Raw genomic sequence first — 17,052 nt, 5'->3', positions numbered from 1 at the left:
AGCCAAGTTCATGTTTTATTTTTACTGATCTTTATGTGCTATAGATGATGCATGGCATATGCAAAGTACTTAAACCTCACTCTTTCGATGTGAAGGCAGTGCTCTGTCTGACTCCTCACCCTGTTTAAAAGGTGAGCCCAGAACCCCTACTACGGAGGAAACTCATTTTGGCTGATTGTAACTGTAATCTCACTCTTTTGGTCAGTGTCACTAACTCCTGACCATTGGTGAGTGTTGGAACAACAGGTGCATCTAAAGCTGTGCCTTTAGACTGTGCTGCTTTATCCTTGTTTAAATTCTTTATTTATCTTAGGACAAGGACGGAAATGAGAAAACCACTGAGTTGAGGACAGATGCGAACTAGCAGAGGGGGATGGACTTTTGTAGCTCCTTTTGGGGTTATGATGGTTTCACACGATTACTGTTTATCCCCCTAGTCCAATAGTGCATCTAGCAAGCAGGGTCCCAGCTACACAAAACTGTGACAGCATCGGACAGAAGATCAGTTTGTACTGAGGCAGCTGTGATAGGGAGAGTGTCATAAAGTAGGATTAGCATCTTATCAAAACAACTTTGAAAGGTGTTAAATAATCTCCTCAGAAACTTTATGTATTATTATAAAACGCATGGTTGAAATATGAGATGTTGACATACGCTGGTGAACTCATTCACACCCTGCTTTTGTTAAGCATAAAAACAATTATGGATTGATAAACATGAACTGTGTGGGTGGATGATTTGCATTTGTACTGTGTGTGTGTGTNNCTCTCTCTGTCTCTCACTCTCTCTTTCTCTCTCTCTTTCTCTCACTCTCTCTTTCTCTCTCTCTCTCTTTCTCTCACTCTTTCTTTCTCTCACTCTTTCTCTCACTCTCTCTTTCTCTCTCTCTCTCTTTCTCTCACTCTTTCTCTCTCTCTCTCTCTTTCTCTCTCTCTTTCTTTCTCTCTCTTTCTCTCTCTCTCTCTCTCTCACTCAAAGTGCACACAAACTCTTTGTGATTCCAGGTACTTTAAGGACACGCTATTTGTTATGCTATTATGTACATATTTGCATACATGCAAAGAAAAGAGCAAAAGAGCTGCAGAAAGATGGACGAGACGGAGGGATGGCGTGTGAGAGTCAGACTGCAGGTTCAGCTATTAATCTTGTGACATGTTTCTACCTGCTCTACTTCTGCAGCTTCACTCACTATCTTCTCCTCTGACTCATCTCTCCATGTGTATCTTTTTCTCAGCCACATTCATAAGCAGATATTGCATTATTTTAGGATATGAAAGGATGGTGGCTCTTTATAAAGCTGTTCCAGGGGTTCTTGTTTTACAGGTTTTTTTAATCTTAAACAGATTTCATAAATAGATCAGCTTTTCTCATAACACCTTCTGTCATATGACACCTGAGCCAGCACCATTTGCTGATGTGAGATCATGCAGCTGAAGCTCCACAAAAGCTTGTGATTAGACCTTTTGAGATGAGATAGTTTTGTCACACAAGTTGTTCCCTAGGTCATGGTTACACCTTCCATGCTTATAGCTTCTTTTCAGCTCATTCTGAATGTGACAGGCTGCGTATTCCTTGATTTTTAGAGGCCTACCTATAGTGAGGATGACATAGAAAATGGACATTGAAAATGGCTATCACAAGTGTATCCCACAGTGCAAGGTGATGTTTTCAAATTGCTTGTTTTGTCTGACCAACAGTCCAAAACTCAAAGATGGCAGCCTTTAACAATGTTATTTTCCCTATTTTAAACCATCTCTGAGAGTATTTCTCTGTCCGCTTCACAAAAAACAGCAACAACAAACAAACTTGAGTGTCTGAACCTCAAGAACATAATCTATGGTTTCCAGAAGTGGTTTCCTCATGCGAGTGCGCCTGCCAGCATACGCACACAAACACAATTACCGTCCTGAAGGAACATCCTAACTGAGGATAAAATGACTCTGAAACAACAGTTCCTGCTAAGCATAAATCTGGAGGACGTAAACGGCAACTAAAAATAAAAACAAGCAAGTCTTCTCCATTTGCCTGAGCTGTTTTTTGACCTTGGATGCATTTCTAAACTACTTCTAGCAATGGCCGTCTAATGCTTTCAAGAAAGCATCTACAGATTCATGTGTGTTTCAGCCTCTGCACTGTTCCTCCTCTTCCCTCTGCTCCCATGCCTTTGCTGAAATAATCACACAGACCTGCACAGTTCACAGTGGGAGGCCGGAGCAATCTGAGACTTAAATAGCAGTCAGTCCCAAACTTATACAAACACGCTCCCCTTTGGGAAACCTACTTATTATCTTAGAGAAATGGGTCTGCGGCATAGACGGGATTCAGGGGAGCTCTTCAAGTAGAGCAGAGCAACAATGCACTGATGTGAATGACAGGCTTTGTCTTAGTGAAACAGGGAAAGGTGACACTTGTTGAGAGGGAATTGCTTGTATTAATAACTCAAGAAGCTGGATGTCTGCAGGTAATGCCTGTAATGTATTTTACCAGCACATACAGCATTAAAAGAGTGAAGGCAGGTTTTTTGACAAACCACGCAGGCAGGTTTCAGTGGATTTATCTCTATAGGTCAGTGTGACAGCTCAGTTTAAAGATTGTTTGATCTAAAATAGAGCTTAAATGTAGTTTTCAGACAATTATGACAAAAAGAGAATTTAAGCCGACTTGAAGGTAATTGAATGATGATCAAGAAATAAACTTTTTAAAATACAGAAAAGCAATCATGAACTGTGTAATATCGGTGTAAGGACACTACTGAAGGATATAGACACTTACAAAGTCTTACAAACTCTTATGAAGGTTTCAGTGCTGTTTTGGATGGGGATAAAGCAACTTTTAAGTTACTTCAGTCTGTGGGAAGTTGAGCTGCAGCTGGGGAACTCCTCTCTTACCTGTAATCATCTCCCGCCTGCTCTCGTCCAGGTGAGAGGAAACCACGTCCCCCATGGTTACACGAGAGCCTCGCGCAGATCCTGCAAGTATCCGATCTAGTTACAGGTTGTACTCAAAGGGAAACTAGAGTTTGGTGATATTTCCAGCAGGAGTCTCAAGTATCCAAGAAAAGAAAATGCTTCACTTATCCCCCCTGAGAGGCGCACGGCTCTGGCGCTGCTGAGTGTCTCCAAAGTCGAGAGGAGGAGGAGGAGGAGGAGGAGGAAGACTGAGGCGAGGTCAACTCCCCGACGGCGAGGAGCTTAGGAGGAGGTGAACACGGATCTGGTTCACTGTGGCAGGACACACCCTCTGGGAGTCATCACTGGTCCAACGTGTTCAGTCGGCCCTGCCAAGGGTGTGGTCAGAACCAGGAGCTTAGCATATTCACAATGTACTGTAAAGTGTGAGTGTTGCGTTTGTGTGCAGCCTGCCTTTATTTAAACATATAACTTATGAATATGACATTTAATACACCAGCCAGCATGTGCTGTAGCCTATGTAATGATAACGCCTGAACAATGTGGCTTATTTTAAATTAGTTTCATATCAAGGATTTAATTATTTTTAATACTGCTCTTGAAGCTCTAAATAAGCTCCAGTACTACTAGAGGGTTTGCACTGTGGGAAAACCTTTTAATGATGCCCAGTGGTTGCGTTTTCTTGCACAAAGATACATGCTGCCCTCTTGTGGACACTTACTATTAAAGTGGGCCAGAGAATCTGAGAATCTCACTGACATCCTCCACCACAGCTAACCTGTGATGAAGATCCAATGAGTCACTGCATTTTATTTAGAAATTAAATAATGCTCACAGAGCAATAGAAAAATATGTTCAATATTCTCATGATTAATGCCGGCTTCAATGTGAAATCCATTAGGCTATTCTCATAATGTTCTTATTAAACATATTGCTAATCAGCAAGTTATGAGTTTATTGTTGTTTCCTTGGCAACAGCTGCTCTGTCTGGAGTTCAGTAATAAGCACATGTTTATAGGTATGCTTCATACAGTGTATCAGTAACAGCAATAAACAGTTCCAGGTCCAGTGTGTAACATTTATGAGGATCTAATGGCAGGAATGGAATATAATAATCATAGGTACGTTTTCATTAGTGTATAATCACCTGAATATAGGAATATTGTGTTTTTGTTACCTTAGAATGAGTCGTTTTTATCTACAGATGCCATGGGTTGCTTTCCGTGGAAGCTGCCATGTTGAACCGCCATGTTTCTACCATTCCCCGGAATGGACAGACCAAACACTGACTGTAGACACGGCTTTATGTGTTTTTCATGAGTTTTGCAGCCACCATACGTTCACAGTACGTTCACATTCCCAGGTTGTCAAATATGACCCTAACTGTTGTTCAGTTATTTGCAGTCTGCAACTTCACCACTAAACCACACTTCATGCCACTAAATCCAACACACTGGTCCTTTAAATTAGTCAATGACCTAAAATAAATCAGCAGCAGTTGTAGTTAAATAAGTAGTAATAGTTGTTTGGAGTTTATTGTTTGCATGAATTTCATTTATCAAGCGAAAGATGCTTTTGTCCTTCATATTGCTCTCAGCCAAATAAGCTAAATATATTTTGACTTTGATTTTTCAGGCCACATAAGCAACTTGTATACATCACATTCAGCTTTATGAACATCACCAATAAACCAAACACACTTCGAGTCTTTTTTGATCTGAGGATTAATGAGGGATTTAAGAGCAGGAACAGCTGTAGTAAGAGGTTGCTAATAAGGTAATAAGCGAGCTAATGCGCGCCAGTTGTAGCTCAACACCCAACGCCACCAATGAGAGGATGATGCGGAAGGATACGCAGTGACGTTTCCAACTGGAGGCTCCTCCGCAGCGATGTGAGGAGGGAGGGAGAGAGAGAGAGAGAGAGAGAGAGGAAGCAGAGGGTGAACACTCGGTCCAACACTCGCAGCATCATGGCACCTATCGGATTAAAGGCGGTGGTCGGCGAAAGTAAGATATATATTTATATTATTTTGCGATAAATTTGGTGAGATGTGGCGCTGAGCTGTGCGCGCAAATACAGCTCTGTTTGCAGGATGCGGATATCAGCTAGTGTATTGGGGGGGATGATGATGATGGTGATGATGAAGGTGGTGCTGTTGGTGTTCCATTGTATCCTATTGTAAAGCGTACAGTGAGGGAGCTGTAGATAACCCGCAGAGGCTGGTTCCTCTCTCCAGGCTCCTGCGCTGCGGATGCGCAATTGTATTTCAAGCGTTGGAGACCTACCGAGCGGTGATTAGCCCACTGGCAGAAAACGCAGGCATCATTCTCCAGAAGGATGCAGAAAGCCTGGCGGCAAATGTAGCCCACATACGCCCCAATCAGCGCTTATTTCAGGGATTTACTGCGCCGCAACATAAACTGTGGTTTTGTGTGAACATTGTTCTATAGGATACTTCATACACTTGCTTCTCACGCCTAATTAAAGCCAATATTGTAATGTAATGCTATTGGTTATGAAGTCACAGGAGATCAGTGGGATTCCCTGGTTTCAGCAGTGCCTCACCCCTCTGATGGAGCATGAATCGGTTGCGTAAAACACCCTTTCTCGACTGGAGCGGTCACAGCTGAATCAAGCTGCTGTCGGCTCCCTCTACACATTAATGGCGGATTGTATCCAAGACGAGAAAGTTGCCTAAAAAGGCCGCTACGCAAGAAATTCCGCATTATCTGTAAAGACGCTACTGTCCAGTAACCATCAGCGAATGCCCTTTCATCATCACCGTGCCCTTTATTGGCGGTGCGCCACCGAGTCAGTGTAATCCTGCATCATTAGGACGCTGGAGAGTCTGAGCAGTATCTGATTTTGCCATTAGACTCGCCATTAGTTTTTCGGGCTGATGCTTCAGCACTGTCGGTGTGTGGTGCTGATGCAGGCCTGAATATGGAGGCGCAGCTCGATTCTCCCGAGCAGGGTCAACCGGGTGCAAGCGTTGGTGGTCGTGATAATGTCAGACAGGCCTACATAGTAAAGAAAGACTCGTAGAGACCACTTCATGTGAAGCCAGGTTCAATACATCACTAATATTTTCCGTCTTTTCTTCGGCTGCACGTTTTCTTCATCGTCGGTAGCGTGCCCTGCCCGTGGTGCAGGATTGCTCCATTTGATAGCTGCTGTTCAGGTTATTGATTCGGCTTCACATTTCACTACACACATCCACGCATTGCCTCTGTAGTTATGTCTCACGCCCTGCCAGCGAGATTGCTTAATCTCTAAATTTCTTAAATCATTTCAGGATCAGCGGTATGTCATATTTGTCAAGTGTCCTGCTGCACATTTTGCCCCCCCACCCAATCACACACTCAGATCCACATCCACCTCCTCAGTCATACAGAGTTACAGTATTGTTCTGCTTTGATGTGATAGAAGGCGAAAAAGGTTTGTGCTTTGGCTGAGGATCAGGCCTCCCACATGGAGGAGAGTTCAGCCAGTGATTACAAACCCAAAATTGTGCATTCACACTGAATCCTAGAGTACAGCGTGTGATCAACATAATTAAATATTGTTGTGATTGGTGGTATATAAAACTGTTAAACAGTGGTGATGGATAAGGCTGAAAATAATAATAGATAGAAGATAGAAGGCTATGTCTAGTACAATTAACGCTACTCAACTGTTTGCTTGGAATTGTTGATTTTAACAATGGGATAGTAAATGATTGAATGACATTATATGATCATATTGTGTTAAGATTCCACTGATCATACTGAATCATTAGCTAACCCTGCTGTGGAGTTAGAGCACAATTTTAAAAGGTTATTAGGAAATGTTGTGTGGCCCAGTTTTACATTGTGGTTGCGGTGAAAATTAGTATTATTATTACAGAGTAGACCTACAGTACATTTAACACCAGGCATCACTGGTAGTCGTCATTTTTCTGTAACATTTTTTGAACTCCACAACAACAACACTGCAATTTGATAGAAATGATATCATCTGCGTACCTGCAACATTACGTAATACAGCTTCATATGCCAAATATTCTTGTATGTTCTGCATTATTTAATTACTTAGGCCTCGTAACTGGCAATTACATAACCCAGTTTGTAAAACTAAAGGCAGGCACACGCAGGCTCTTAGTGTCGACTGAATCGTCTTTTCCAGAGCAATGTAAACACTCGTGCATGTTTCCCTGTAGGTGAAGGCAGGGACGCAGCAGGCAACACCTGCGCTCTGTTTGGCTGAGGTGAAGCTAGGATGGGATTGGTGGAGGCGGTGGGGGCAAAAAGGGGAGGGTAGCACCATCATGGGTCCTCTCTGCAGCAGTGGATGTAGCAGCCAGGCTAAAGGAGGGGGATGGGCAGCAAGCAGAGCTTCACCCTCCCCTTTCACGACTGTATGTGAGCATCAGTCCCAGAGAGCAACAGAAGGAAAATAAGGCTGAAGGATGAGGATCACAATCTGAGCTGGTAGATATTTAAATGAAAATGGTTCTGCTGCTCAGGTTGATGAAACTGAGAGAGCACAGCAGCTCTTTTTGTAAATTACAACAATCCAGTGATTAAAAGGAAATAATATTCTGTTTTTGACATTCAGGAGGTGAACACTTTACACTGTAATGCATATAAGGCATGTGTTCATGGTATGTGTCTATTCCTTGTATTCTTCACTTCTTGAGACTCTTTTATGTTGACCCAGACAAGGAAAATATTCAATAATTTAATGATTTATTTGGAAGTGGATTATATGGATACAATCTTGTATCACAGAATATGTAATTTCCTATCATGATATTGATACAGTGGTAGACTACAGTTAATGTTCTGGGAATTAAAGTAAGAAAGTCCTGATAGATAAAGTAGCATTAGAAAGTCTGTTTTTTGGTTTGTCGACTGAAATATATACCTTACATATCAAGATACCTCATCACATTTCTGCAAAAAATCTTTCACTTTAGACAGATTAACAGTGTCTCACCCGTTATTCCTGTTCAGGTTCATTAGGTTCATCCTGCGCAGGCAGTGCTGTCAGATTGACACTCCGCATTCAGCATACACACAGTTTTAATTAGCATCCTGTAGTTGCATAACAGGTACAAGTAATGTGATTGTCCATTTAAGAGTCAAAATATGCCCGTTCAGCAGAAACGAAGGTGTAGAAACAACAGCCTGACTCGAACCACCGTCTTACACCCACTGGCCAACAGCAGTGTTGTCGTTAACTGTTTATTGTGGCATTTTTGATCGATTCAATCATCAGTGAGCTAAATCAGAGCGCCGAAATCAGTCAGTTGTAATCCAAAAATTCAAAAGACATATCACACCTGCAACAATAAGTTATTTGCGTTGTTGCTGTTCTTGTGTGAATGATTAAGTCTGTAAATGCAGAGGTGGAGTTCAGCTGGAAAAAAACACTAAACAGGTAGATACTGACAGTTTTTCCCAATTCCATATTATTATACACTGTTACCATGGAATAAGTATAACAATATTATAAATGGAATCATATGGAAGTTGTTTTCTTAACAACCATTGCCCTTATTGCATTCAGCTTCTCCCGGTTAGCATTCCTTCAGTGTTCATCATTCAGGAGGTTTTTACCAGAAGCTGAATTATCCACACAGGTCTTCTCCTCTCCAAAACAAACGGCCCTGATGATTAAAATCAGTAAAAACACTAAATAAAGCAGTTTCACCTTAAATATCAGCCTGTCTCCGCTGCTGTTCGGCTGACAGTGGACGTCCTGGACAGCTTGCCAGCCGAGCTTCTGCTAATGTTAGCTCAGCTTGTTTCTGTGATAACTTAAGATTTAGACATCCAATGACTAAAATCCTTCAATATTTATTTTAAAAATGACCAAGATCGACAAAGTGTATTTTAAAAATGTGACTTAAAACTGCATAAAAAGTCAATTTATGAAAGCTCCTGGAAGAGAACAACACTGACACATGCTTAAAGAGGATATGACACCATTGAGAGGTGACTTGTGAAACGCACTGTTACCTAAATAAAAAGACAGATTTGTGGGTTTGAACATTGTTGGAAACATTGGGAATAATGGAATTACACATCTCGACAAATATAATATAGATCTAGCATTTTTAGACATTTTAAGGCAGAAATGTTTCATATTATATCTTTAATGATACAATTTATTAGTACTGTTCATTGTTGTAAAATGAAACAATTCACAGCGTGTGCTGAAAGACGCCAGCCGAGTTGTGAGTAGGACTTGGCAATGAACCCGAATTGTATTGTTCTCTCTTTTATTCTTGTCTCTTGTAGCAAGACTTTGAAACTATTAAAAGACTAAATTGACAGTTTGGGAAATACACTCATTTACTTTCTTGCTGAGAATCAAATAAGGAAATCGATACAACTGCCATGTCTGTGGGTTAAGTACAAAGTTAGAGTCAAATTGTGGTTAGCTTAGCTTAGCATATAAACTGGGCGTACTAGGAGACAGCTAGCCTGGTTATGTCCAAAGTTCAATTTCTTGGCAAACAAAAGCCAGGTGGAGTAAAGTTGCCCAGGTTTGCTTTTGTTGTTCCTACAGAGAAATCAAACCATAACAAACTCACAGCCAATACATCCCTTAAAACGATACATTGTTGTTTTTGCATTTCACTTTACGGAATAAACAAATGAGGTTCATTGCATTGATTAGTGAGTTTTGGAGGTATTGGTATTTTACTCCTATGCCCAGTTTTTATGCTAAGCTAGGCTAACACATCCTGACTCCTTAAAGGTCCTGTGTGTAACATTTAGGAGGATCTATTGGCAGAAATGGAATATAATCATCATAAGGGTGTGTTTTTATTAGTGTATAATCACCTAAATATTGGACTTGTTGTAGAATGAATCTTTTTTTTTATCTACAGAGACCCCGGGTTGCCTTTCATGGAGTCCGCCATGTTGAAACAGCATGTTTTATAGGGACTTTTGTGGTTTTCTCGAGATTCTTTAATGCACTGATATGAGACTAATATTGATCTTCTCATTTAACTCAAGCGTATTTCCCAAAATGTCTGAATGTTTGCAACAACAGAAATATCTAGAAGCAGGATGGTGTGTATTTACTCCTCTCTCTGTAGGGCATTGTAGAAGAGAAGGAAGGAGAGAGGTGAAACAGAAACCGAGAAGGACACATGCATGCACTTAGTTGCACACACTCACACAACACATACAAACACACACACACACACACACACACACACAAAGACTGACCTTGGAAGCATCTCTCAACAGAGCATCACACACTTGTCTGGGTTCAGTGTCTGACGCAGTGCCTGCTGCCCCTGGGCCTCCACAAAACACACACACAGGCACGCACAACAAATACACAAGCATGCTGCACACACTCCCAAATAAATCCATGCCGAAATGTCATGTCGCCGTGGTTACAGAGCATGAAGGGCTGGCTGAAATAGAGCTTTCCAAAGCAGGGTTACAGTGGCTCATCTTAATGAATTGCCCTTGTCTTTCTCAGAGAGTGAGAGTGCTGTGTCAGAGCTGGCAGACGTTGTCCTCCTCCTCCCACTCTTCTTAGCAGCACATGACTGCTCTCTCAATCCTCGTTACGCATACAAACACACATGCGGTGGAGACGTATTTTACACAGTGTTACAGAAATATCTACTTATAGAAGATTGGTGCAGTACCAAAGCCAAGCAGCATCAGCCAAGATGCTCTCGTCTTCCAGCGATATAAACAAAAAGAGGAAACGCACATTAAGGAGACAGAAGAGGAAGGAGAGCATGACATGATGGTGATGTGACAAGTTGTTATTTTAACCAGAGGACGATTTAAAATGCAAAATGATATTGATTGGGGCTTTTATGGTGTACATTAACACTCAGAGCTTCAGACAGGTTGTAACAGCCTTTAGCATCACAGTGGATTGCTTGCTTTATACAGTCTGTTATAGACATTAAACTGCAACCACACTCATATAAAAATATACAAACATATAAACAGTTTTTGCCATTTGACATCCAAACACACATTGTGGTATGTGACCTGAGAGCATGGCTTGATTTGGGGTCAAGTGGTTGCCCTAAATTACATTTCATTTGATATATTAATTTCTACACCCCCATGAAAACAGAGAGCCTCTGGACATAAGTAGAAAACTACACTCACAGAATCAAATGTTCTTAACACAAATAATGTATTCTCATCTGAATAGAACAGCAATATCATACATATGAAAAATAATAAAAATAATGTTCGTAGGTAGGCGTCCAGTAGGAGTCTTACAACACCAGGTTTTGCACAGTAGTCATGGATTAGCCAAGTGGTTGTCACTGACTTCATTATGTAAGAAAAAAATAGTTATTCTGTGCAACATTTAAAACAAAAAGAATTTCTTAACTGCCATTTTGCATGGGAAATAAATACAGTATGAACTGTGAAAGATATGAGCATTAACAAATGAACTCACGTTCTGATTGCTGCATTAATTCTATTGATTTATAAGGGCACCAATTCATCTGAGTTTCTCTGTTTAGCAGACAGGTGGCTAACGTGTCGTGAGTGTATTGCTAACCCCCAAAATGTCTAGTTTCTTGTGCATGTTAATGCGGATGATCTTTACGCCTTTACACCCAAAATGTTTGTGTCTCAGCAGCTAATTATCTGGTGTCCTGAGATCTTAAAAGCGTGTAAATTGTTGTTGTATGTTGGTTGTTGTTGTGCTTCCACACCATGCCTAGTCCCATGTAGCCTCTTATATATCTATTGAATCTTCTCAGATTGTGGGCTGCTGAGGTACGTTCATGTAAACTGCATGAGAATTAGTGGACATGCTGCAGACACAGTCACCAGAAATCAGTCCACTATCGTTAATCTACAGTACAGATATAGAGACCTTGCCTTTTCCCTGCTCAAGTACAATCCTCTCCCATCACCTTTCGGTGTGGGTCATGGGAAAGGGTCCTCACATCAGTCCATTTCCTATTTTGGCTGGGTGACCTGCACCCCTCCTCAGCCGGCATGACCTCTGACCTCTGGACTGGATGGATGTTGGAGGCCAGAGATGCTACAGACTCATGATCATCTATATGATTTTCTTGCATTTATTGTGCTGGTTGGAGTTGGTTAGGGTGTTATGTAACTGCAGGCCTGTCTGACCAGGCTTTAGAATAAATATCAGGGCAGGAAAGCAGACAAATAAGATTTCAACATTCACATTCAGTGTTTAATGTGTAGTTAATATTTGGAATCTATTTCATTGTAAATCAGTGCTCAAGATACATTGAAGTGCAGGAAACCAGGGTAGTACCACCTGGAGATAAACTGACCCTTAAAAACGGATCACGATTTAAACGGGTGCAGATAGCAGGCATTTTAATTTTTTGTATTGATTGATTTTAAGGACATAAAACAGAGCATCATCATTTCCGCTCTCTTTTAATATACTATTAACTCCAACATGTCCAAACATAGAAAATAATGAACGCTTGACCGTGCATTATCTCTTATATATGGCATAGTTTTATTAATGGACATGGCTTAATGTGTTCTTTATTTGTGTCTTTCACAAGGTCTTCTTTAAGTTGAGACCCTTTCTTTTTGACAAACAATTTTAAAAACTCTGAATTTTAGATTGGCAAGGGCTGTCATTGTGCTTCAGTGCGAGCCCTGCGGAAATGTCCGCCTTTCTCTTTAAGATCAGCTGTGTCAGATTCTCTCGGGAGTGATGCTGCTGTGAAGCTGAGATCCAGAGAAAAAATGGGTCATGTACTCATAGGTGAAAGTCCCCGAAGGGGGGAGAACCACGAGGCAAAGGAGAAACTGTCAGGTCTTCACTGCTGCATAATGTGTAGAGTCAGGCTTGTGTGTACATTGACCCAATCAGTAATATCATGAAACACATCACACTGCTTCTTATTGTGGCTAATGGATGAAGTGTGGTCAGTTTGGTTTTGTCAAACACGTTGCCGCTTTTTATGTTTTCTGTGGTTGAAATCGAATGTTTTGCGGTTGCATTTTTAAATTAATTTATTATTTATGTTTTTAAAGTTTAATGTGTTTAAATAACAAAAGTTTGTGCCTGTGCATAACCATGAGGATGTGTATCCTGTTAAACTCGACGTGAAAGAGATTATGAGGCTTCTGAGGAGTGTGTGTGTGTGTGTGTTACTCTGCCTGTTTGGTTGACACAGCTGTTGCGCTGTGTTTTTTCAGGTCCCTTCCCTTTTGTCTGACTGGTGTGTTCTTGTATTGTTGTGCCTCTCGGAGGTCAGAAAGGAAAAATCCACAATGCAGTCTCCTCCTGAGGTGGTTTTGCTCTTCATTTCAGTCATCAGTTGCAAGAGTGTGAAGCATCCGCTTTACTATTTTATCATCATAGTTACATGACTCACTAGAGGTTAACACAGGAGCTGAAAGAAAGGAGTGACGGAGTAGCTAAAGTGTCATATTATTCAATGTTCCAGTCAACATAAAAAACAATTTCTTCATAGTGCTGTCTCCAGTAAAACTAAAAAGTTATATTTTAGTCTTAGCTACTTTTTGAAGCCAATAAAAATAAATAGTTTGGCTTCAACACATTCCTGAAGTTGCACAGCGTTTAGACAGTCGCATATTACCAAAATAAGATATAGACATATATCACAATATAAAATTCAGGTTTGGCAGAGCCAGGACTCATGTACCTGTAAGAATTATTGTTAGCTCTCACACCAAAACAGATACAGTACCATAACCTAACAGAGTCAGGAAGATGCCCATCAAGAGGCAGTAAGTGAAGACACCTGTGTGTGGGTGGACCCTGACCCTGTTCAGAATTCGTCTATTCACTCAAACATAACCTAAAGCTGCATTCAGGGTTTGTGTACCCACTGGGGGTCAGTGAGCAAGCTGCAAATACAACACTGACTTATTATCACTATATAATGTTATATGTTAGCAAACAGTTGCCTATTACACATACAGCTGACATGGAGAAACACTAGCATTCATTCAATTTGTTTTTGTTTCCACATGATGAATTTAAGTCCAATATTCACTCTCCTTTTAGCTCTGGTTTAGTTTCTATTAACTCTTGAGAGAAATATGTCTTTTATATCTGGCTGCTACTGCTTCACTTTCTTCACTAACTAGTTGCCAACTCTGTCTGTGTGTTTGGGCTGAACAGGTAGAAAACTATTTTGACAGGAATACCAAAATAATGAGCTCAAAAGATGCTAAAATGCTCTGTAAAGCTGAGTGGAAAAGCAGAGTTGGGTGATAATTGTCCCGGGATGTATCCATAAACAATTTGGATTTGATTTGAATTATCCGATTATATCCCTTCATTGACTAACATGGATTAAGTTATTCTGTGGTTCCTCAGTTCATCTTCAAGGGGTGTGATACAGTATTTAGTGTGAAAGTAGCCCTTTGAAAAACTGTGTTTTATTTTTAATCAACATAAATGTGCAATAGGCTCTTTCTTGGAGAAGAGAAACTCTGAAACACTAGTTTATACAAATGTATACATACAATGACTGAAGTTGCTTTTATCAGAAAACCTTTATCAGAAAAATGCTGCAGCACAGAACAAGAGGAAACTCATCAGCTGCAGCAGAGGAAAAGGGAAAACGAGTGACGGATATCCTCACTGTTTCTTTGTTTGTGGAAGTGTCTCATCCTGTGGCCTGGAGCCGCTGCTGGATGAAAAACAAGTCGACTTTTTAGGAATAAAAGTGAAGCAGCTTTAATTTTACAACTGTTACTTTGAACATTTAGTGCAGATTTGACAACAATTCCAAAGTCAAAGCCCTCGCTCCTTAATAAAGTAAAAGCCCATGTAGTTTGTTTTTGTTGCTTCGGTTTGTATTGGCTCTGCTGTTGTGCTGACACAGCAGCTTACCAAACAGGACATAGAAGGTGCTGCAAATAGACTGAAGCTGAGTCTGGGAATCTCTGTCATTTAGTGAGAATAATATTGGTACTATTCCAAGATCATATGTCCCACAGGAGGTCAGATACAGTTCTTCTGACTCACAGGAGTCACAGGTCTGTCAGTGTTTAACTCGGTCAAATTTCAGTCATATAGTACGCAGGCTGCTTTTAAAGGCCCATTCTAGTTTTCTATAGCATAACAAAATCAAGACAGCCTTTGTGTTACTTTTGTTTGGCAGATAACCATGCTCTAAGTTTTAGAACTTCCAATGCTGCTTTGAGAGGATATAAACAAGATATGTCATGTATAATATTGCCATGTTTTCACTTAATTAGCTGTGGGCTAAAATGTCTTTTTTAAGCATACATTTAGTCCACATTTGGCACCATTAAAAGTTATGCAATGTACCCATGGATGTGACATTTATTTCGATACTGAAGAAAATTAAAGTTCTGGAGTTATAAGGAGCGTCATCAAATATATTAATATCCTTTATGGATAGCTCACTGTGGGTTTTTAAAGTAATTGCCTCCTTGAGTTGTGTGTCAAAACTGCTGCAATTTCAACTGCTCACAGTGTCGATAAGTAGGACAAATCACTTCCTCCATCCGATCCACTGAATGTATCCTTCCATATCTATATGCACTTCCTCCCATCCTATCCGTCCTTTCTACCATCCTATATACCCCTCATTCACCCTGTCCATCCATCCTACTGCTGGCCTTTAGCTCCTTCCTCTGGCTGTGTAAGGGGCCAATCAGAAGCTGGGGCTTCATCACCTTAAAGAATTTACCATTGGTTGTTCTGGAGGGAGAAACGTTGACTGACATCCCTGATTTGTATTTGATGTGTTTTCTGTAAATCCTTTTTAATCTGTGGTAATCCATCAGTATCAGTGTGGCCTCAGGTTTTAGCCGGTGCGGAAGGACTTAGTGGTTTATATTCACAGCAGTCCAGCATGATGTTTAACAGTAATTCACCCTAAATGGATTTATCCTAATACGACTGGCAGATGGTTGGCACAGTGATCAGGCCAATATTGGTATCGTAGCATAAACACAACCGTCGTGTCGTGACCTCATAGTGGATGGGTTTATTTTTCCTCTGTGGATCTTTGACATCACTGAGAAACAAAGCAGAGTCACTTCCCAAAAGTCCCTGCGTTTCATCATCGAGATAAATTATTCCACTGGTGTAGAATAACTTTGTTGGAGGCTATATTTGACTTTCGCATGTTATTGTCCTTCAGTGTAGGAATTGCATTATGGGATATTCAAATCTGTACCAGTGGGGCAGGACAATGTTAGCTTCTATTTTGAGTTGAATTGGAGCCAAGTGAGTTAACACAACAGAAAATTGCAAGAATAAGCACCTTGTATTTACTCAGTTCCACTGTATATTACTGTAAAGCACATGTTATAGCTGTACTTTGGAGTTGTAATAAAGGTAATGGTAATAGTTTTCTAGTAAAATCAGTGTTTCATTCTTTATATTAACAGGAACAGACAAATGGTTGTGTGTGTAACACATGCTCAAACTTCAAGACTTCTATTTCTATTCTTCTATTCTACATTTTATTGACTATTTGACATTCCTGAATACAAATAATTATGAGTGGGTGGGATGTATAGATTGTCACTGTCATTGTTTGTTTTTGTTGTCAGTAAATGTTCTTAACTGAAACCTCATGACCCTCAAGGATGAGGAGGTATGGGATGGATAAAATCATGAAAACAGTTGTAAATAAGCTGTTAGTGTGGTGGAGCAGGACAGTCAGATACATATGGCAGACAACCAGACGCCAGAACAACCACAAAACATATGCATGCACATATATGTTACATACAGTATTCTCCCCTGAATTTATTTAATTTACTGTAATGGAGGGAGTTCCATTACTTTAAATGTTTCACTGGGTTCAATGGGGGGATGATTGATACAGGACAGTAAGGCATACATGAATTGATTTTGATTCCTTAGTTGGTTAAACATCTGTTAACTTACTGTGCTGTGGTAGTTCCACAGGGTGGTTGAGGAAGCACAGGGGGAATGGCCATCCTGTCTGCGTAAAAAAAGAAACCTCAATCAGGTTCAGTAGTGTTTTGTTTTTTTCTACAGTCAACAAAATAACTTAAACACCTAAACCAAACAATACTCACCTCTTCCTGGTTGTCTCCTCTGCGGGGGGGCAAGAAACAAAAGCCTTAGGCAGCCTCAAGCACCTGCTTAAGAGCTCCAGGAGCAAACCATTAAG

At 40.6% G+C, this 17,052-nt stretch overlaps 2 protein-coding genes across 3 annotated transcripts in view; one reads left to right on the top strand and one right to left on the bottom strand.

Annotated features, from left to right (window-relative positions):
• The window catches only part of niban2a (niban apoptosis regulator 2a), a 26,977-nt gene extending 23,806 nt beyond the window's left edge, over positions 1-3,171 (bottom strand). The window contains exon 1 of the mRNA XM_035667667.1: positions 2,889-3,171. Coding sequence (XP_035523560.1) covers positions 2,889-2,943 — 55 coding nt within the window. The 5' untranslated portion in view covers positions 2,944-3,171. The remainder of the gene's footprint in view (positions 1-2,888) is intronic.
• A 1,613-nt stretch (positions 3,172-4,784) lies between these two features.
• stxbp1a (syntaxin binding protein 1a) overlaps positions 4,785-17,052 on the top strand; it is a 32,316-nt gene continuing 20,048 nt past the window's right edge. For both annotated transcript variants that reach the window (XM_035668511.1, XM_035668510.1), the window contains exon 1: positions 4,785-4,915. In XM_035668511.1, coding sequence (XP_035524404.1) covers positions 4,879-4,915 — 37 coding nt within the window. In that variant the 5' untranslated portion in view covers positions 4,785-4,878. The remainder of the gene's footprint in view (positions 4,916-17,052) is intronic.

Source organism: Morone saxatilis, unplaced genomic scaffold, assembly GCF_004916995.1.
Source record: "Morone saxatilis isolate NCDOM2014 unplaced genomic scaffold, NCSU_SB_2.0 Contig21, whole genome shotgun sequence".
NCBI lineage: Eukaryota > Metazoa > Chordata > Actinopteri > Moronidae > Morone > Morone saxatilis.
Note: the sequence above shows the minus strand (reverse complement) of the source record. Positions and strands in the feature narration are given on the sequence as shown.